The sequence below is a fragment of the Nematostella vectensis genome, chromosome 10 (assembly GCF_932526225.1).
Source record: "Nematostella vectensis chromosome 10, jaNemVect1.1, whole genome shotgun sequence".
NCBI classification, from domain to species: Eukaryota; Metazoa; Cnidaria; class Anthozoa; order Actiniaria; family Edwardsiidae; genus Nematostella; species Nematostella vectensis.
Window position 1 is genome coordinate 9664078 of NC_064043.1, and position 23306 is coordinate 9687383.

Genomic DNA, 23306 nt, shown 5'->3' on the forward strand with positions numbered 1-23306 from the left:
ATCATACAACTTTTGTGGCAGCATTGCTGCAAAAAAAGTTTGTAAAGCCTGTGCAAACTGCCCCAACACATGGCCAGTATGTTGGTGATAAGTTCACGTTTGATGGTACCAAAGGCAACCCGACTCAATCATTTTACTTGTGTTTTCAAAAGGCAACCCAAGATTCCGCTGGATTTCGGTTGGATTTGGGACTATTTTTTCTGCATGATACATTTCAGTCATATATTGTTTTCATGACCAAAAATTTGCGATGTTTTCTTTGATTATAGATGTGGTAACGTTCATTCTTTTCGAAATGACAACATTATTCGGACGCAAGCAATTTTTTTCTATGAAAACGATGTAAGTTAGACCAGCATTGCTGGGCTCGTGTGCAAACTGCGCCAGCAAAGCTGTAATAATATGCTCGAATGACCACGAGACAAATGCTAGCAAAGTGTTGGCCAAAAGTTTGAACTCAATCAAAAATTTTGCCAACACTTGCCAGCACCTCCCAATACGGTTTTCAAACTGCGCCAGCATTTGCTGTCAACGTCTACCCAGCGTCTCACCAGCAATGCTGGCGCAGTTTGCACGGGGCTTAAAGCCGCATTGTCACCAGTTTATTTCCGGAGGTCTAACGGAAACCTCAACCGTTAAAAGGCAAAAGAATCTATTAGAATCCGAGATATTCAACAGGCCATCCGCTCTAAATTATCAATCACATCCTCAATAGACACACTGCTTTCAATATTTTGAAATATTTTTCGCGTTTTCCGTTAAAAATCATCGGATATTGTTAGGTAATCGACCGGAAGTAAACTGGTGATAATGCGGCTTTAAGTGCCGTTGCGCATTTTACTACCGGCGCGCCAACTTTTGTCGCAGCAGTTTTTTGTTGCAAGTTGAAAAAGTTTGCTGCAGAAAGTAGAAGATGGTTTTACTTTTTAAACAAAACTCGGAGATGTAGCCCTAATTACTACATCAACCAACTTGTCTCGCAGCAGACGTCAAGCATACGCAAGCAGTTGCAATAAGATTTGTGATTGGTTGAACGAAAGTCACACATCAGTGTCACGGAGGTAAAGGATGGCGGATTAACAGCAAGAACAAGTCTATCCTTTGCTGCGATAAAAATTGGTGCGCCGGTAGTACAACTGTTCCAGCGGCTGCAAATATATAAAGTTGCGGGATAGGAGGGCAATCAGAAGGCAACAGTGTACCGCTAGCAGCTATCGAGAATAAGGGGTAGTCTCTACTTGCAATATTGAATGAATAATAAACTTTAGTGTTTTTTTTTGCGGGTTGCGAAAATCAAAATTTAACGATGGAAAAATATAGATTTCTTGTCAGCCATCGTAGATTCAATTGTTATCACAGGCACCTACGACAAGCGGCTTACCAGAGGAATTGACCCCAATTTGAGTCTCCCAAATGTCTTGGCTGATGGGTAACCCCCAACATCAAAAGTCCAACAACATCTTCATATACCACGCGAATCATGCAACAAGGTGTTCTTTAACATTTTAATATTATTTGAGCCAAGGTAAACAAAGTGTTTATTTTGAAAAATATTTATTAAAAAAAACTAGCAATTGCGTATATTGAATTTTGATTCTTTGTGATCAGACATACCACAAATAGAATGCAAATTTTACAAAAGACCCATCACATTAAAAAAAAAAAAGACTAATTCCCCCTATATTTTAGCCTGGGAAAAACAAGCGAAAACGGTCAGAGGGTACGAGTCGACATCGTACGAAGACAAAAGATGTGGAGGAGGCTTCTTTATTTCATCTTTCTTAAAAGGCGCGTCTTGCCCTCTTCCCTTTTCCTCAGGCTACCTATATATTATGCGTCTTTTTATAATTATAAACGACCCATGTAAGATATTTTTAAACTTTTAAGCATGTCCTCTCTATCTGCAACCCCTGTTTGAAGGATTGGTGTCTTGCTAAACCTTAGAATTCTTGAAAGCGACGATGCTATCTACGAATCGGCTACCCTGGGTACCAGAGTCTCCTAGCATCGCTTCGCTCGGTCGTTTGACGCCGCTTCGCGGCTCTATTGAAGCTTGGAGCCTATGGTATCCAGGGTAGAAATCGGCAGGTACTCAATGCTTTTTAGAAATCGACAGGTTCTCAATGCTTTTTAGAAATTGGCGGGTTCTCAATGGTTTTTAGAAATCGGCGGGTTCTCAATGATTTCTATGAATTTGGTTCTCTGATTCAGACTTCCGCTTGCTAGCATGGATTGTCCCTGGGTTCGACCAGAATCTCATTAACAGCGCAGTAAGGAGGCTGCGTCACTGCGTACACAATGGCGTTGGCGATGTCTGAAGGCTCGAGGATTTTTGTTGTCTCTGACATGTCGTACTTTTCTTGAGCCTATAAGAGACAAATTTTGTATTACAATTCAAATAAAATGATGCGCTGGGTTATAATCCCTTGGTCAAGAGAATGAATAATTCAAAAAAGGTTATCTTGTATTAAACATATGGAAAACTTGCCTCCTTGTCGTATGTTTTGAGACCAATTTCCGTGACAACATCCCCTAAAACGATTCATAAATGTTACCTACGCTAAAAAGCAAGTTTTAAAATACAAAGTCGTGCTTTGTTACTTTATTGACTTGTCAAATGCTCTTCTTTTGTTTTGAGCAACAATCTTGCCATTGTTGTCAAGATTAAAATAAATGTAGTGCGAAAACTTCTACTTTAAAATATCTTATAGTGCAACACACGCTATCCTACACCAAGACAAAGTTTACAGTTTTGAAAGGACACATACTTTACTAGGAGAATTATAACTTGTTCCGATGTACACTGAAGCATTTCTTTGCCACGCCGATTGGCTAGCAAATTTAATACCAATCCTACATTTTGTTTCTATTTCTCACATCCTCGCTTACCCAACAAAACTGTAAAGGTGGCCACGGTAGCGTGAATGGCATTGTAACAAACCTGGCTGTATCGTTGTGACCTTCACTCCACTGCCTGCTATCTCCTGCCTGAGACCCTGAGATAACGCTTCCACAAAAAACTTTGTCCCTGAGTAAATAGCAAGACCTGGGAAGGCCTACAGAAAAAAGTTCAATAATGCAGTGAAACAAGTGAACAATATCACGGAAACACAAAAAGGTTCAAACCACTCTAGATTTAGATGGTTCTGCCCAGGCTTCCCAGAATGCTGTATTGCATGCCATGTTTACTACAAATCATCCTAAATAGTCCATATTTAAAGACATTTTCGAGACTGCTACCATCATGCATTAAATGTTAGACAAGATTTGCCGAGGATTGGGGGTGGGGGAGTTCACTCAAAGGTTTCACAAATAAAAACTATTAATTAAAACAAGAAATTAAACAAGAAATGGACCATTATTGTCAGTCCAGGGGGGGGAATGTGCAAGCCCCCTGTGCATCCCCCAAGCTATGCACTGTAATATACTCCAAATGAGTTAGATGACAGCCAAAAAAATAAATCACCAGGAGGACTTGGCAGCAATATTTCATAGCAAGAACATCTTTGATTTAGTTTAACCTTTCTTCCAGCACTGGATGAGATGGTGACGATGTGGCCTTTGGCTCTCTCAAGCATCCCTGGTAAAACAGCTCCAATACCAAACATCACGCCCTGTATCAAAAAGGCAATTAAAAGATATGTCATATCACTCCCCATACCAAACTGACAATTAAATGATATAGATTATATAGGTTATAGGAAAGACTACAGACAAGCTGTTATAAAACTGGGTGGTCTGTGTAGGCATGGTGTAGACAAGCTATAAATCAACACAAGGTTGAAAATGGATGTTGTGTGCACTAACGTTTTGAGTGTTTGCCCTTCATCATAAGGTGATAAGATGAATGAAAAGCATCACCTTGCAGTTGATGTCAACCATTTGCTCCCAGTCCTTCATTGCACAGTTCTTCATCATCTGGTAGTACATGACTCCTGCACAGCTGACCAGGATATCAACAGGTCCTAAAGTACTATCTGTCCTCTTGACCAGACTCTCCATCTATAGAACAAGTTGTTCCAGCAAATATTTAATGGGAGAGATGCCGGTGATATCACCAGAGATGATAGAGAAGCAGTTTGGTTTGGGTGGCATGCATAGTTGAAAGAATCCACAGGGGGAGCCCCCCCTTTCCCTTCCAGCAGCCAAAAAAACAATAAATGAACAAGGCATTACTTAAAATACAGGAGAACATGTTTAATATGGGCCTTTTAGGGCCCCTCCAGTTAAAAATTCCTGGCTAGGCCCCTGATCGGTGAACACAAAAGGCATGTAGGCCGTTCTCTAGTTATGCACCTGGGAGACAAGTGTGACATCATGACAACATCAAAAGAATAAAATACAGTACCTGCTCTTTGATTGTCACATCTGTTTTGACAGATATAGCAACGTCTCCATTAGCTATAATCTCATCACGAAGTTGAGTGAGTCTGAACAAAAAAAAAGGTGAGCAAAAATAATGAGCTACAGTACATGTACCACCACAATTTGGTTATGTTAGTTAGTGTGCTTCTCTCCAACGTCAGACTGAAATACTAGAATAATGTATAGAATCTAAAACCCACAAATCTACTCCCGGCCTAATGTTTTGTATATTGGTTTGACTTCTCCTCCCCCTGTTGGATGATGGCTTCTGTTGAGATCTGCTCATGTCTCCTATGAGGTCTCGTTACCTTTCTCCCCCTGTTGGATGATGGCTTCTGTTGAGATCTGCTCATGTCTCCTATGAGGTCTCGTTACCTTTCTCCCCCTGTTGGATGATGGCTTCTGTTGAGATCTGCTCATGTCTCCTATGAGGTCTCGTTACCTTTCTTCCCTGCGTGCAGCCAATGCAACTTTAACTCCAGCTTCTGCCAGTGCCTTAGCAACAGCGGCACCAATACCACTTGAAGCACCTGTTACTATAGCAACCTGTCCCTCCAATGGGCGAGGTCCTAGAGGGTAAGTGTTGTATAAAGGTTACACATGTATAAAAATATAAAGATTACACATTAATAATAATATAAAGGTCACATATGTGTCATAATATAAAGGTTACACATGTATAATAATAAAAAGTTTCAACATGTATAATAATATAGTCGTTACAATATTTTAAAAGTTACACGTGCATATAATATATAGGTTACAGCCATATGCTTGTAAAACCTGGATTTTACGATAATCTCAAGTTTACGATGGCGTTGATTTCTCCCGGCGGAAATGCAGTGAAATGTATAAGAAATTACCTCGATCTTACGATATTGGATACAATGATATTTTCGATTTTACGATACAAATCAGTTCTCCCAAGTGCAATTTTGATCTCGATCGATACAACTATATTACTGATTCTGTCTATCAACAACGAGAGAAAAACTCAAGGACCAAACACGTACAATACAGTTAATTACTTTTTTGACTCTTATTAACCTGCAGATTGCTTTTTGTGGGAGATAGAGCTCATTTTGATAAAGCAAAAGTTGTCAATCCACGGTGTGAAGTTCGCCAAATTGTTAATACCGCTGACCTGTCGATCTGGTCTCCCGCGCCTGCTAAAATCAAAACTCAAGCGAAACCGAAACTCCCACCAAAAGAGCATAACATATCTTATGCCCTCTTGCTACCACTTATTTTTTGGAAAAAGGCGAAGAAATAAAAAAAACTAGTTAAAAAAAATTGACAATACAACAAAGGCTAAAAAAGTCTGAAAATGTAAAAAAATTTCGCGGTATATTCTTTGACACTTTACTCAAATTCAGTACCACTAGAAGATGGAGGAGCCTCTCCTCCCCCCCCCCCCCTTACCACAGAAAGTCTTTAAATCTGAAAAAATAAAACCATAATACTGCGAAGTATTACGTAATACTGCGATGTATTACAAAATAAAACCGTAATACTGCGAAGTTGACCCCTTTGTCCAAGATGATCCAGTCAAATTCATCATTATTTCAGAGTCTGACATCTCTTTTTCACGACTTTCGGGTGCGGACCTCATACTTGCACAATTTTTTTTTTGCATGTAAAATCGTGTAAAATGGTGCAGGGTTCAGGGGCGGACCCAGGATTTAAAATAGGGCGTGGAAAATGGCCGGATAGGCAGCTTATAACTGATCAAGAGGTTCTTGGTAGGTCACTACATAGATCTTACAATACTTCTTACTGTATAGGATTTGTCGTGTCGGCAAAGTCAAGCAGGCAAAGGAAATCGGACAGCACCTCCCGTCCCTCAGACATTTATTATCTTCAAACCAAAGTTCTTTTTTTTACTCAAAAAGGGGGTGGATATCCACCCAATCCACCCCCCTGTATTCGTCCTGAAGGTGTTTTTTTTTTTTTTTCAAAATCAACACCCCTCCCCTTCAAAAGTCAAATGGTTCGCCCTAAGTATGCCTGTGAAGGAGTATACATTTGTATATATTTGTTCTAGTTAAAAATATATCTGTATAAAAAGTTAGCTAAAATATTTCTGTATAAAAAGAGATAACGTCCAACCTATAAAACATTGTATGTATATCGTTTTGTGGATTTGCAGGCTCCACCACTGTTAGATGTTTATTCCCATTTGTTCCTGTTAAACACGAGGTTCCGCTTTAAAAGGGATAGCTTCTCCCACCCCCCGGGCTCACGAACAATCAGTTATCAATCAGCCGTGTCACGAGTCAGCATGTCAGAAAAATTGCTCTGAGCGCTAAATTCAAATTTCTTACTCTTAACCAAAATAAATATCATTCCTAAAGTTGTCCATCTAAAAATGTTTCTATCTATCATAAAATAATGCTATACCAAGATGTGTGCGCTCTAAAATACGAGCATTTTCATCACAGCGCGAGAATAATTTATGCAGATGCGTTAGATTATGGATAGCGCAAAATTTAAAATTGGAGAGCAAATCACTTAGGCCCTGTACAAACGTCGTACTTTCCATGAGCCTTATTCAATGCAAATGCATGCAAATGAAGACAAAAGAATGCATCTGGCTCATTTGCATTGAATACGGCTCATGGAAAGTACGGCGTTTTAGGCCTAAGTTATCAATCTCTCAACACAATTGTCTTGTTACCTGTGCAAAAATAGTTTTATTCCAGCCGACTTTGGCTTATAATTTGTGACTGCTAGCGTGGCAGTGTTCTGATTATGATTGCAACTTTGAGCCCGGGGGTGGGAGGAGCTTTCCCTTTTATAGCGGAACCTAGTGTTTAACTGATAATAAACTGTATCGGTAAATCCAGCTGTTATATACTGAAAGATGAAAGTATATATATATCTATTCTGGTTTATGAAGCCATAATTTAGCTTTTTAATGAATACTCCCTTACTCGTTGTTGCCAAAATAATGTGATTACCAATATTGGCAAACAATCTATTTTTTTTTTCTTTACTGGCTATCAATTTCTAGAAAGACCTTCCCTTTTCTATAACAAAAAAAAAAAGACTCAAGCATATGTTCTTTGTGTAGTTCCAGAAAATATCCATACCTCCCCCCCCTTGAGTGTGTCGGAGGTATGACCCCCCACCCCTGGAATTTCCATTTTGGGTGACCATTTTGACCCACCCCCGCCTCCACCCCTCCAGATTTTACAGATAAAGTACTCGGTACCCCACACCCCCCTTTGGAAATTTGATTTCACAAAAATGTGATGCAAATCCATGACAGACTTTCAGTAAGTTTTTTTTTGATATACAAAAAAAAATAATAATAAAATATGTGCATTTGTATAGCGCTTATTCGTATAGCTCTGAGCGTTTCACATGCTAGGATATCTCATCCTAAATAACAGACTGCGCAAGGCAGTTTACAATCATAGGTGTATATTAGTAATGTAAGTTTTGTCACTGAGGGTGGTCACTGCCTGGGTTTCTACTTGCGTCCTCAGCGGTTCTTTACGTCCATCCGGTTCAGATTAGTGTAATGTAGTATTGGAGAGACGGGACCTACGGTTTAACGTCCTTATCCAAAAAGACGTCGAATATCTAACCGTTTATTGCAGATTTTATAATCAATTAAACTAACAAAGGATTAATCGGCGTTCATTATGTACAGACGGGGGGATTTTGAGTATTCGGTTCTGAAGAATCGCGTTTCTGACGAGCAGGAACCTCAGGATTTTCGCTCCGGACGATTACCCCCCCTCCCACCTCCTGGAAATTCCTGGGCGTCTGACCCCCTCACCCCCCCCCCCCCCCCGGAATTTCCAATCCCCTCAATGGGGAGGGTATGGATATTTTCTGGAACTACACATTTCCAAAGCCTGCCAAACATCTACCGTTAAACAATTGGGTAGTTTGATAACTAAGTTCAATTCTTCTTATGAGGTAGATAATGTAGAATATAACTATGCGCTGAATAAAGATTATTATTTTATTATTTCATTATCATTGTTACTTTTACCTCTTATGCTCCTCTTAGGCGGTGGGAGCACCGCTTGATTGACAAGCGACTTGATGTACGACATAAGCAGCTCGCTGGTGACGAGTGGATAGCTGACCTGGAAATGCTTCATTATTTCCTCAAAATTATTCTGTGAGTAGGTGCTGAGCTTTGAAAAGAACGATGCATCCCTAGAAAATCATGAAAAATAAAGTAATACAAAACACTGCTAATATATCTGTTTATAGGCCACAGAACTGTAACCTTTTCAAGCGCGTTTCCAGAGGGGGTCCGAGGGCCCGAACCGCACCCTGATTTACGCCTCTGGTTGACACCTTTGTTGGTAGTTGGAAGAGGGATTAATTTTTTTGAGTGCATTTAAATATAAAAGTTTCTAGATGGATTTAATTTTTTTGAGTGCATTTAAATATAAAAGTTTCTAGATGGATTTAATGACCTATTAACAGAACTAAGGATTTAGTCACTTTTTACTACTCTGGACCCCATCCTGCGTTATCTCCAGACACGCCCTGTTATTACAACGATGCCGTTCTAGCCATTCCAAGACTGATTAAAATTTTTATCAATCCTAGATTGGCTAGATTCCGGTTGGTTTTGACAGTGGACGCACGCTACCGTGTTCACATCACATAACAGTTTTTTTGCAGTAAACCAATGAGGATGCATGCAGGAAACGTACGCAACAACTTCACTTAGCCAACCAGCGAGGCAAAGAAACGCCTCAGTGTACATATAAGCACGATGAAATCTCCCTAGTTCTGAATTTGTGCTTCTAGCATGCTATATGGTTAAAACTCTGTATCGTCGAACTGTGAGTCTGTCGATGTGTCGGTCCCAAAACCGCTAAAAGATAGGCCTTTTTACCCACTGAAAGTGCCACTAACAATTAACCTTTGCATTCCCTAACTTAAAAAAAAAAGAACAAAAACAGCAACAAGAAAAACAACGCCGACAAGAACACACAGCGACAGGGCTTTTTCCATCTTAGTGTTTTCCGAGGATGCAAAAACAACAAGCGGTAACAACAACGACGACAACTACAACAAAAACAACGACGGGTAGAAGTGCAGTGGAGAAGTGGAGAAGGCCCGGAGACCAGCGGGGGAGAAGGGACTGGGCCGAGATATTGATTTCAGTAACCTCACCTTATCCACGTGTCCAGAAGCCTGACCAGCATGCTGTGCGAGGGTGACGTGTCCGCCTTGCTAAGATCTTCAACACTAAGCAAAGAAACCCGACACACCAGTTTAACCCGATTAACAACTTTCTACGAGATACACGACAGACGTGGCAATGTGATGTGTATATCGTATATAGCGAAAGGGTTTATTTTAGAATAATAGTTGCGTTCACATGGATTAAAGACATTAAACACCGCGTTTTTTCTCGGAAACGGAAAACGTCAAACCTCTGGGGGTTACGTGGCAAGGTCTTGCGGTCAAGTTTGCAGTCTGCGGTTCGCGTTTTGACCTCAGGAGCACCGTCTAGCGGTAAGCGATTTACCTCAGCAGTTTCCCCCTCAAATTTTCTATGAGCTCACGTTTGAGACCATGAATTAGTGTTCTAAATTATTTCACCATTTAAAATAATATATTTTCATTAACAATATGCACAATTACTAATACTTTTGGCTCGGTTGAAGTCGAGCACATGTTTCGCACATTTTCCCGCCAAATGTGCTAAACTACGTTTTCGCCAGTAAGTCGAAACGCAAACCGGTAACGGCTAACCGCGGTTTGCCTTTTGCGGTTGATTTTGCTCCCTCTAATACCCCTCATCTAATACAGCTTATTCTATTAGATGTAGAGAGACGGAACCTCATCTAATACAGCTTATTCTATATGGATGTAGAGAGACGGAACCTCTGGCAGATTGCATATTATTTCCCGTTTCGATGTCTAAGCCAGAATTGGTGATAATATCGGACGCAGTATGGATGATTTACCTTTTCTTCCATTCAGCAAACGGCACAAGAGTCAACGGGTATCCGTGAACAGTCATCCATTCGAACAACCACCTTAAAGTAATACACATGAGAAGGGGTTGTGTTAAAAGTCCTGTATAACTGAAAAACTCGTCTTCAGGATAGTCCCGAACGATCAATTTAAAAAGGCGGACCCTTAGTCCCTTAGCTTATAGCAAGCGCAAAGGTTAAAGACCAAAGTGTTAATTTGATCAACACTCTCCCAGTCGCGTGTGGTCTCTTCTCCTACCCCCCCCCCCCCCCCCCCCCCTCCACAGCTCCTCGCGCTTGCCGCGCAGGCTAGAAAACCCAAGACCCTTGTTAAAGCCTGGGGAAGACCCTGGGGTAGGCTGACTCAGATGGCCTAGTTAAAACCACAGGAATACCAAACAGATGTCCAGTACCTTGACTCGAGAGGTCGTGGGTTGATGAGGTGGAACACTTTACCAACAGTCAATGTCATCTCCTTAGAGCGAAACAACAGAAGTGACGTTTGCCATATATATTAATTTATAATTAGAGTCACGTTGGGGTTACGTTCTACTTGTGACCAAATAAGGTCATCCTTTCAATGACATGATATTATTACCTGGGTCATCTTGACGATCGTCTCACTCACAAAGTCCACAGGGGTCATTTCCACCTGCCAGTCGACATCCGGGGCATTGAGCGTCTCTGCACAACCCTTTAGCATTAGAAGCGTAAAATCCATGGGATTCCAGCGCGCGGTCTTCCTGTCGCCGGCCAGGTTACCTAAAGAGAAGAAAGGGCCAGGGGATGTTAATAAGACAAGCGGTGCCAATATGCACAGTAAAATCTTTGTGGTTCCTCAATTCCTCAAACTTTTGAATCCTCCTTTCGGACCTTGATGTCCTATTATCTTGGGTGGAATTGAATTTTATTGGAGGGTGGGGGGGGGGGGGGGGAGGTGGAGGCAATCATGAATGTTATGGCTCACGCTCTTGATTAAACTGTCTGCAGGGACGTAGCGGGCCTATAATATAGGAGGGGGAAACGATAGACATTGAGAAAACCGGGGGCGCAGTCATTCCTTATAATTCTAGAAAACAATTTGGGGTAATATTAGATCATGTCTGCGATGTTAATCTTCACTATGCAGAAAGAAATATTTCACATTTAAAAAGAAAATGCTTACCGAGCCTGTAGATGGTAACAGGGAGCCCGCGCTCGCGGGCTCGCATCACTAGTTGTTCAGCCACCCACTTGGACTGCGCATATCCATCTGTCAGCTTGGAGGCGAACTGTAGCATATCTGCGTCCTCAGCGCAGTCAGACATTCCATGCGGAAATACCGCGTCCGTGCTGTAACACAATCAACGCATGTAACACAACTCGTGTAACGCAACACACAGCCTGGTATTCCGTGTGGGAACACCGGCGGGCTGTGTTACACCTGTTGATAGACAAGTGCCACGCAACCCGTGTAACGCTACACACTGTCAGGCGTGCAAAACGGGAATACAGCGACTGTGATGCAACACAATCAACAGATATAACGCAACTAGTGCAACGCAACACACAGGTTATCTCATATGGGAATACCGCATCTGTGCATTAACACAACAAGAGTAACCGTACACGCCGTTGGAATCACATATAACAGCACATGTTATAACTTCTGACCAAACGAACCTTATGTAATACATGGGCTTTATTTTACTATTGCAGGCGAAGAGAAGAGCATTCTGGGTACCACTGACGTTAGGTCCTCTTAAAGCCTACAATGGAAAGGTAAAAGGGTCACGTGACTCTGAGGCGCATGTGTTGGACATTCTTTGATGATTTGAGGCGATGAGATTTTTGAGACTTGACGAGTGGTTGTCGATGGGTGCTATAAGGCGCGCACCTGATAGGGGTAGACCATGTTCACCGATGCCGCGGCATGAATGATGAAGTCGATCTGAGAAAGAAGAGAACGTGAATTCACCACAAACATAGCCTTAACTCTAGACATTATCACCACCACAACCACTATATAGCATCGCCACCATAATCACCACCACCACCACTATATAGCATCGCCACCATAATCACCAACACCACCATAACCACCACTAACGCCATCATCACCAACACCAACATCACCAACACCATAATCAGCAACATCACCACTATATAGCATCGCCACCATAATCAGCAACATCACCACTATATAGCATCGCCACCATAATCACCAACACCACCATAACCACCACTAACGCCATCATCACCAACACCATCATCACCAACATCATAATCAGCAACATCACCACTATATAGCATCGCCACCATAATCACCAACACCACCATAACCACCACTAACGCCATCATCACCAACACCATCATCACCAACATCATAATCAGCAACATCACCACTATATAGCATCGCCACCATAATCACCAACACCACCATAACCACCACTAACGCCATCATCACCAACACCACCATCACCAACACCATAATCAGCAACATCACCACTATATAGCATCGCCACCATAATCACCACCACCACCACTATATAGCATCGCCACCATAATCACCAACACCACCATAACCACCACTAACGCCATCATCACCAACACCAACATCACCAGCACCATAATCAGCAACATCACCACTATATAGCATCGCCACCATAATCAGCAACATCACCACTATATAGCATCGCCACCATAATCACCACCACCACCATAACCACCACTAACGCCATCATCACCAACACCATCATCACCAACATCATAATCAGCAACATCACCACTATATAGCATCGCCACCATAATCACCAACACCACCATAACCACCACTAACGCCATCATCACCAACACCACCATCACCAACACCATAATCAGCAACATCACCACTATATAGCATCGCCACCATAATCACCACCACCACCATAACCACCACTAACGCCATCATCACCAACACCAACATCACCAACACCATAATCCGCAACATCACCACTATATAGCATCGCATAATCACCACCACCACCATAACCACCACTAACGCCATCATCACCAACACCAACACCATCATCAACAACACCATAATCACCATCATTACAACAACCATCACTATAAACACCACCATCATCACCACCACCAACACCATAACCACCATCATTACAACATCAATGACTATATTACAACAACCATCACTATAAACACCACTATCATCACCATCACCACCACCAACAACATTAACAACACCATAATCACCATCATTACAACAACCATCACTATAAACACCACCATCATCACCATCACCACCACCAACAACATTAACAACACCATAATCACCATCATTACAACAACCATCACTATAAACACCACCATCATCACCACCACCAACACCATAATCACCATCATTACAACAACAACCACTATATTACAACAACCATCACTATAATCACCGCCATCATCACCACCCCACAATCATCAACCAGACGCGTATATGGGAGGGTAATCATTATAGTTGTCAAATAGGAGTGGAGTAAAAACATCAGCAGTCTACCTCAGATGAAAGAAATGTATAGTCTTCCTCACTCATCCCCAAATTCATGAGCGACACGTCACCTGAAGTTAAAAACGAACAATACCATCAACACTCGCCTTACAGACATTCTGGCGAAACATACAATAAAATAACTGAAAGTAACTACCGTTACACGGACTCTCGCATATTACGATAGATTGGCGCCTTGTGCGGTTTCTTTTGTTTCAGTGTTTGCAGCATGACTTATAACATCCATTACTACAGTGCCTTCTAAACGATAAGAAACATCGCATCCTTTCTGAACGAGCTGGGCTCGGGTAAACCCGCCAGCGAATTTTCAATTCTAGGCATTAAATAGCCTAGTTGCAAAGAAGTCGACTTTCATGGGACATAGGAAAAGCGAGAAGACATAACACAGTTACAGCGGTGTAGAGTAGTCATTAAGGTCTCTAAGCCATGACAACGACGCCGACGGCAGAAAAAAATTAAATTTGATTCAGAATTCAATAGCACCACGTGGAAATGCGTTCTGTCTAATTTATTTCAGCCGTTTTCCGTAAAACGACGACGTGAAAACTCAAGTTTCACGGTCAATTGAGGACGCGGACTTTTGCACTGTAAACAATATAAACTACGTTCGCTGCTATAGAAATGATGCCCTTAGTTTATTTTTATCTGTCTCCGACTATAATGTTTTGCTTATTCCATTGCAATTAAGTTATTATTGATCGCCACGCGCGAAAGCATCGTTTTCGATCACGTTGTCCTAGCCGTCGTCGTCGTCCCCTATTTATTCCAGAGATACTCCATTTGTTCTCCGCTCCACCGAGTTCCAACCGACGACGCGACGAACAAATGCCAACAGGTTTTAAGCGGCAGTTGAAGTGAGCACCGACGAATGCCAGTAGCTGCCATCTATGGCGAGTGGGGGGGGGGGGGGGGAGACCTACCTTTTATGGCAATAACCCTGTGCTCGAAGCCATAGTCCAGGTAGCGCTCCTCCTCAGTCATCTGGTGACCGTTCTGGAGTAATGGGAGGATTTTGTACTGCTGTAGCACGTTTCGCAGCCGACTCTTGCACGTCATCTCCGGTAGCTCGCGAACCACGCAGAAAATGTGCACCTATTAGAAGAACAATAAGGACGAGTAAGAGAAAGGGGATAAAAAAGAATAATAGCATGGAAAGGATAAAGGACAACGGCAAGGAGGGAGAAAGGAGGAGAAAGAGGAACAGTGAAGAAGAGTGAACAAAGAGGAATGTGAATAATGGGGGGGGGGGGGGGGGGGGGGGTGAAAAGACCGGAGGCGAAGGACGGAGATAGTGCAGTTGAAAATGTAAAAAAAAAAGATTGTACGAATAAGGATAGGGTGGGATTGAGAGGTAAAATGGAGATAAGGAGGGGGATATCCTCTAAAAATAAAGGCGTAGAAGCAAGCGCATTGGGGAGGGAAGCGGAAACGGGAGGGGTAGCAGGAAGCTACAAGCCTCAGGCTGATAGGGGAGGCCACGGGGGAAGAGAGTTTTTAGCCAGTACCTTGGTATGTCTGAGCAGATCCCTCAGCAGAAAGACGCCGAGAAATCCGGTGGCTCCGGTAAGAAGGACGCGGCCACGATTCCATCTTCTGGTGTTGAGAAAGTTTGCAGACCGCCAGAAGGCGCGCAGAATCATGTCCATGCTGTCAACAAAATAAAACAGACAAACATATTAAAATACTAACTTAATAACACACATTTAGCCTAATAATAATAATAATAATAATAATAATAATAATAATAATAATAATAATAATAATAATAATAATAATAATAATAATAATAATAATAATAATAATAATAATAATAATAATAATGATGATGATAACGATAATGATAACGATAACGATAATGATAATGATGATGATGATGATAATGATAATGGCGACTACGACGATGGAGATGAAGACAATGACATTGGAATTTCACTAGCCAACCAGCCCGACAAAAAAATGCTTTAGCACACAAAATGACGGACACCACAAGCTATGGAATGAATACGTCAACCAGATTCTCGCATCCTAGTCAGTTAACTTTCTATTATGGAGACCGTGAAACCACTTGCATTTTTGCTACTGTTGCTAGGACACTTACTTGACAAATCCAGGGTCGTGAGTGTCAACTTCGCTTTTCAAATCAATCTCAGCTTCCATTGACGGGCTCCTAGAATGCAAACAGAAGACAAGAATATAAAACATACTCATGTATAAAACATTTGAGCAAATTGCACCAAATACGCGCTGCCGAATCGATGAAAAGTCATTACCGCCACATCCCCAGCAGATCAATGTTTTTGAGTATGCGGGCACGATGTTTTCTCCGGGATATGTGAGGTTTGCTAACGTTCCACATAAAAAACACAATCCCTTAGGTATCATAGTCGCTGATTAAAGTTTTGTACACCTGGGGCCACCTTCGGGTTTCCTGTGTTGGCCGTGAGGATGCAGACGATTGCCCGTAATCTCCACGAATAGATCCTTTGTTTATATCGGAGCGATATGCTTAGATAATTTCATTGCCATTAGTTTTGAATTTAGCCCTAAGCACAAACAAGCTTTTTCGGTCTGTTTGCTTTATTTTTTGCCTGCTCTCGCAATAAAAACACAGCTAACTCAATAAAGGGAGTATGATTTTTACGGGCTAGCTCATCCGCTGGGGACATACAAAAAGGAAAGGTTTTTTTCCATCCGCGCCTCGAAATCGCGTTACGATGGTTTACAAAACAGGACTACACGCAATGTATATCACCTAGATACAGATGCTTTTGTAGACGCATAAAGAATTATTTTTGGGAAGTTCTACTTTATCGCGTGACGACGTTGCGTGACGTACTTGTACTTGTGGTCGCCGTGTTGCTCCAGCTTGTCGTCAATCAAGTGCGCGATGTCGGCGATCGTCGGGTACTCGAACAAGTCTTTCACAGTGAGATTGATTGACAGCTTGTCACGCAGCTTGGAGAGTAGCCGTGTGGCCAACAACGAATGACTAAAAGGGACATAAATAAGTAATGATAATATGACCACTTTATTAGCGAACTTAAACAAAACGTTATTTATTGTAAAATAAAAAAAACCGGGTTATTTATGAACACCACTAGCCAAGCCTAGCCTAATGGCATCATCAGCGTTGAAGTCGACGATTATTTTTTTTTTCACTACTATCCCGTTGCTTTCTTCACCACACGAAATTGGGTCACAGGAAAGTACCACCTTGTTTTAGTTTGTTTCACCTTGTTTTAGTTATGATGATAATAACACTAATAGAGGTTTTCTGAATTATTACGAAATATGTCTAGATAGTTCTTTACCCACACTGATGGAAAATGGAGCAAAGAATTGTTAAAATTAATCTAAGAATTCATGGAAAATCAACGCTTGCATGCATGGACTACATGTGTTGTTCCCGCACACTAACTTTGCGGTGCACATTAAAGCCGCATTGTCACCAGTTAACTTCCGGAGGTCCGACGGAAACCTCAACCGTTAAAAAACAAATGAATCTATTAGAATCCGAGATATTTAACAGGCCATCCGCTCTAAATTATCAATCACATCCTCAAAGAAGCTTCCAATAGACACATTGCTTTCAATATTTTGAAATATTTTTCGTGTTATCCGTTTAAAATCATCGGATATTTTTACGTAATCGACCGGAAGTAAACTGGTGACAATGCGGCTTTAACCATCCCCCCCTCCTAAGGTGAAGAAAGCACGGGAAATGTGCAAGTTGCTAGCTAGTCGCACAAAGGTTGCATGTGGGTGTTGTACCATTCAAAGGTTGCATGCGAGGCTGCCTATGTTGATCGCACATTATATGCGTCGCATATCCCTCTCAAGTCGAAGATTGCATGGAAAATATGCAAGTTGCTAGCTAGTCGCACAAAGGTTGCATGTGGGTGTTGTACCATACAAATTTGCATTCGTGAGTTGTTCGCACACTTAATGTGTGTTGCACACACCCTACCAAGCCGAAGAATGCATAAAAGATATGCAAGTAGTAAGCCAGTCTCACGCATGATGGTGTTGTAAAATACAAAGGCATGTGTTGATGGCAAATTAAATGCGTGTTGCACGTACCCTCCCAAGTCGAAGAAGCTTTCCTGCACGTCCACTGTCCTAAGGGATAGCACCTCGCACCAGATCTCGGCCAGGAGCTTCTCGGTAGGGGTGCTGGGCGTGCCCTCCTCATCCCCGTCATCGTAGTCAAAGGGTGGGAGTCTCTTTTTGTCCAGTTTACCAGATGGCGCCACGGGAATACTGAAAACAAGGAAACAATTGGAAAATATTAGCAGGGCAGTAGTAGGGGGAGGAGCCGAAGGTGGCTTGTTCTTCCCCCTCCCCCCCCCCCCCCCCACCTAGCATTTTATTCTCAGCGATCCAGGGTGTAGAGCGTGGAGACGTGGCGCGTGAAAGTGTCGCGAAAATGAGGGGCGAGAAATATTTGGGTTGGGGGTGGTGTGCGAGTGGAATAAGTTAAAGTAGATATGACACATTGAAATGGATTTGGTTTGCAGAGGTTTTATCTTCAGCCGCTGCTTCATTGAGTGGGGATGATTTGAAATACCAAATGTACTCCTACTTGTGTACATGCTCTAATTTAGACTATTTGTCTTTAATATTCCGAAGTGTGAAAAGGTATATTTGTAATAATGTGGGTATTTAAAAATACCCGCGCAAAGCCTAAAGAGATGACTACAGAAGAAGATAAGGGAATTAAAAAAAAAAAAGGGCAAAGTCTAGCTTTGGTATTATAAGGCAGATATATTTGGTATTATAAGGGGGAAGCATCAGTATTACCTTTGAAGCAGCACAAAGTGCGCGGGGATCATGTAGAAGGGGAGACGAGTCTTCAGAGTAGCCCGGATGTCTTTCTTGGTCACCTGACAAATAAACAAAGCGAGGCGAGGTCATCGCATTAAAAGACAAGAACTCAGCTCTGTATTCCTTGTCACCTAAGAGCGTTTGAACAGCAAGCAATTCGATGTTCTCCATTTAAAAAAAGTGGTACTAGTCCATTGTATCCTTTTTGGGAACACATACGAGGCGGCAAAGTCAAGCATTTCTTGTTACGGTACGGGTCCTCATGACACAGACACATATTCTTTTGTATGGCTTTGGCCCTACCTTGCCTTCAGGAACTACATACGCCACAAGGTACTTATCGGTCCCTTCTTCTCCAAGTGCCAGGACCACGCATGCGTTAATCATTGGGAGCTGCAGAAGAGCTGCTTCTACGGCCTGTAAAATGAATCATAGGTATGCCACATAGATATGCCACATTGCTTTTTGGTGGTTGTTTAAAAAAGGCCAAGAAGTGTGTTTAGAGATCTTTAACAGTACCCACAGTATCTTGACCATCACGTGTCAATCTATTGACAATGTTTACCTGTATCTCAATGCTGTACCCTCGTATCTTGACCATGGAATCACACCGCCCACAGATCTCAAGAGCGCCACTTGAGAGCATATAGCCCCAGTCCCCAGTACTGTACAGACGCTCCCCGACACTAGCAGGCACTGACGCAGGCCTGGAAATGAAGCGCTCTTTGTTCAGCTCTGGTCTGTTTAGGTAGCCACGTGCTAGGGTTGGACCTCCAACAAAGATCTGCAACAGACCAAAAATACAGTTATATTGTAGTTCAGAGCCAGGACATGCATTTTGGTCATGTCACTGGTGATAGGCCAGTCAGCTAACCACTAGGCCACTCAGGCTTGTACCTGACTATAGTATTTGATGATCCTTGGGGGCATGTGTCCCCCCCACAATATTTTAAAAAATTATAAGGACATGGCCAGTAAGGGCGTGGGTGTGCCCCCGCAATATTTTCTTAATGTGTCTGTATTGTGCCCCCCTAATCTTACATGGCCTGCTACGGCTCTGAAACAAATAACTTGGGTGCTGGATTTACCTCTCCTGGCAGCCCAACAGGTAATGGCTTCATCTTCTTGTCCATAATCACAATCTGGACACCAGGAAGCAGTTTGCCAACTGGACAAAACTTGCGCTTGTTTTCATCTTTTTCTGGGAGCTGAAAACAAACAATATAAATCTTAGAACTAGGGGATCCCAGTTTATAATATATATAAAAAATATAATATATAAAAATATGTTAGCATCCCATAAAATGTCTAGGAACTAACACCACTGGAATACACAAAAGTGTACTATAAGCAGTGATGCCGAGGCACCACTACCTCCTTAGTATTGCTAATGGTTTATTGTTAATGGCTTATTGAGGAGTACATTTTAAACAATATACCAGTCAGAAAGGGGTGACGAAAGACCTTATTGACAAAAGCTCTAGCTCAAAAGTAAAGAACCATTAATGACACAAATAATGATAAAAAATAACAAATATTTTCCAGGGAAGGAGGTCAACCTCCTCTGACTCTGATTGTATTCAAGGGAGGAGGGAAATTTCCCAAAATAGACATGTTAGATTCTTCTATCTTGGGTATCCTACTGATGATTCTAGTAATAGCAGCAAGGAAATTGAGAAATTTTGTTCCCATTTTTTAGAGAATTTTACCTCTTCCTGGAATTTCATATTTGTCAGATCAGCAACAGCAACATCATGGCATTCTGAGATACTGTAGAGATTGAGAAGCTTAATCTGAGGAATTGCCCTCATTGCACGGTCCCGTAGAGCTGAGGTAACAACCTCCCCACAAAGCCATACAACTTGCAGTGATGACAAATAGCTGTTGATGTCTTCCTCTTCATAATTCAAAATGGCCTCTGATAGAAAATGGGGAACAGTTGAATAATACATAAATAAATAAGCGTGTGTAAGCATTTTCACTGAAGATTATTATAATTATAATATAATATATAATTATATAATATATAATTATATATTAATAAATAATAAATAATAATTATATAATAATGAATAGATAATATAAAATTATATAATTATAATTTTTATAATAATAATAATTATAATATTAATAATTATAAAATTATAAACCTATAATTATAATTATAATTTAATAATAATAATAATAATAATAATAATAATAATAATAATAATAATAATAATAATAATAATAATAATAATAATAATAATAATAATAATAATAATAATATTATTATTATTATTATTATTATTATTATTATTATTATTATTATTATTATTATTATTATTATTATTATTATTATTATTATTACAAACTATTTAAATATTGAGAGAACCCCTGGGACAAAACAGGGGGGGGGGGGATTTCCCATAAAAGCAGACAGGATCAGCTAAATCAATTTTATATCCTAAAAGATGGATGATCAGCCCGTCTACTTTTATGGAGAGTCCCCTCTCCCTGGGGCAAAATCCCTGATATGAACTCAAACATGATAGGAAATGCTTATACATCCCACCTAGACTACCACCCGAAGCAATCAATAATACTCACCAAACAATGATGGCGTGAACAAAATTCTTGTAATCTTGTGTTTTTGTAAGAACCTCAAAAGCAATGGTGGGTCATAAATGATATCGTCTGGGATTACATAGAGAGGTATACCGACAAGCAAGCTTCGCAGCATTTCCCAAACGAAAAACACGTTGCAAGCCACTCTTTCTCCGTCCTTGTATGGGTAGTTGGTGAACCGCCATGTATAGGAAAACACAGCACCGCGATGAGGACATGCAATTCCTAAGAATAAATAAGATTGCTGTCCGTTAAACGTGGTTTCATATCGAGAATATCTTTCAATAACAAAAAAAAAATGGGAAAGATAATAAAAGGGAATCACAAAGAAGATTAGACCAACTGGAGATGTAACATAATTGCACTGACTTTGATTTTCTACTTTTCTGTGTTAAATTACATTGTTTTTTCAATTGATAAGAAAAAGCAGAATTTACCCAGGGCATCTGACGCAACATTAGGATTTTGAAATTTGCCCCAAACAGTACAATAAGCTAAATTCAATCTATACTGTATTATTTACAAAACCATAAGAGACTGAGTGGAAAGTAAATGAGGTGAAAACTACACTTGTTGAAATACATATATATATATATATATATATATATATATATATATATATATATATATATATATATTATATATTATATATATATATATATATATATATATATATATATATATATATATATTAACGAGCTCTTTAATAATTAAATCTATTCGAGCCATAATGATAACGCTAAAAATGCTAAAAAAAAGTCTGTCATATCATGAAAAACGTGTTCAGACCCTTCACGCATACTGTAAGAGAATCGTATTTCAACCTTGACTGGCCTTGTAAAATGAAACCATCTAAAAAAAGGCCCTCAAGTATTTAGTTCCTACTTATTTCATATTCAATCAAAACTTCGGGCGTCTTATCTATAATTCATAACCTGAACGAATGGATGTACTTTTGAAAGATTTCCTTAACAATATCATTACTTACTTACCTTTAGGTTTTCCTGTCGTTCCCGATGAATAAACCACGTAGGCTAAATCATCGAGGCTCGATTCAACCGGGGGTAAATACCCAAGTTCTTTATTTTCCTTCTGCAGTCTTTCATCCCAGCCTTTCGACAACACAAGAACTGGGACACTCGAGGGAAGTCGGCTCTTCAGTTCGTCCGTAGTAATAATTGCTACCGGGCTCGAGTCCTCGAAAATTGATTTTAGCAAGTTTTCCGGATATGATAATTCCAAAGGCATATAAGCACCGCCGGCTTTCAGGGCAGAAATATAAGCAATTGGATACTCCAAACATCTTTCCATGTATATCCCAACAACCTTGTCCTTACCGCATCCCTTATGGCGAAGATTTGAAGCTAGGATATCAGTAAGTCGATTCAACTCTGAGAAATTCAAATGTCTTCCATCGTCACAAACTACCGCAGTTTTCTCTGGGGTTTTCAAGGCTTGTCGAGTAAAAATTTCATGAAGGCAACCATATTTCTCGTAGTCCATCTTGGCAAGAGTTGGCGGAGGATTCCTGTGGAATTACTCGTGATATAGATCTGTTTATTCCCCGCTAACAGTTCATAATCCAACTGAGTCAAACTTCGAACTGTTGTTATGACCACGTGGTACTAAAAATTCTACCTATTCACTAGCAACTTGAAAACAATATATAACCATCTTAAGTTTTTAAATTTTACCTGAATTAAAGTTGATATTTGTTTATAAGATTTATCCTTAGAAATTGAATACTGATAAAAAAAAAACATAGGGAAGAAGATTGTGCAAAGCGCAGTTCAGGGGAAAACCCACGTGATGTGGCCTGATCAAAGCTGCAGGTAACCCAATGAGAACTAAAGGAAATCATGGAATCACCAGACTTCCGGGGAGCAACGGGTGGTGAAGTTTGTGGGTATGGATCACGTTTTACGGACCGAAAAATGACCTTTCACATTTTCGAATAAAACTCGCAAATACCGTAATATCGCGTCCCAAAATCGCAAATACAGTAGTACCGC

At 40.8% G+C, this 23306-nt stretch overlaps 1 protein-coding gene across 3 annotated transcripts; it reads right to left on the reverse strand.

Moving 5' to 3' along the window:
- Nucleotides 1–1537: 1537 nt before the first annotated feature.
- LOC5500612 (glycine betaine reductase ATRR) lies at nt 1538–23080 on the reverse strand. 3 transcript variants are annotated; one of them, XM_048733225.1, is made up of 28 exons: nt 22287–23078; nt 21277–21519; nt 20397–20605; nt 19776–19895; nt 19253–19471; nt 18991–19104; nt 18664–18746; nt 17944–18123; nt 16700–16852; nt 15962–16030; nt 15369–15510; nt 14784–14955; nt 13852–13913; nt 12202–12255; nt 11988–12073; nt 11491–11657; nt 10924–11087; nt 10739–10800; nt 10317–10388; nt 9517–9591; nt 8372–8541; nt 4808–4934; nt 4349–4430; nt 3862–4002; nt 3522–3614; nt 2942–3056; nt 2489–2532; nt 1538–2366 (listed from the first exon to the last, which is right to left on the reverse strand). In XM_048733225.1, the coding sequence occupies exons 1-28, from the start codon at nt 22795–22797 to the stop codon at nt 2223–2225; spliced, it is 3873 nt and encodes a 1290-aa protein (XP_048589182.1). In that variant the 5' UTR covers nt 22798–23078; the 3' UTR covers nt 1538–2222. The 3 variants fall into 3 exon arrangements, 2 of the variants coding, with proteins under 2 accessions (XP_048589182.1, XP_048589183.1); XR_007313904.1 differs by lacking the exons at nt 1538–2366; nt 2489–2532; nt 2942–3056; nt 3522–3614; nt 3862–4002 and adding an exon at nt 4674–4740 and having other exon boundaries at nt 22287–23080; XM_048733226.1 differs by lacking the exons at nt 1538–2366; nt 2489–2532; nt 2942–3056; ... (1 more) ...; nt 3862–4002; nt 4349–4430 and adding an exon at nt 4434–4740 and having other exon boundaries at nt 22287–23080.
- Nucleotides 23081–23306: the final 226 nt, after the last annotated feature.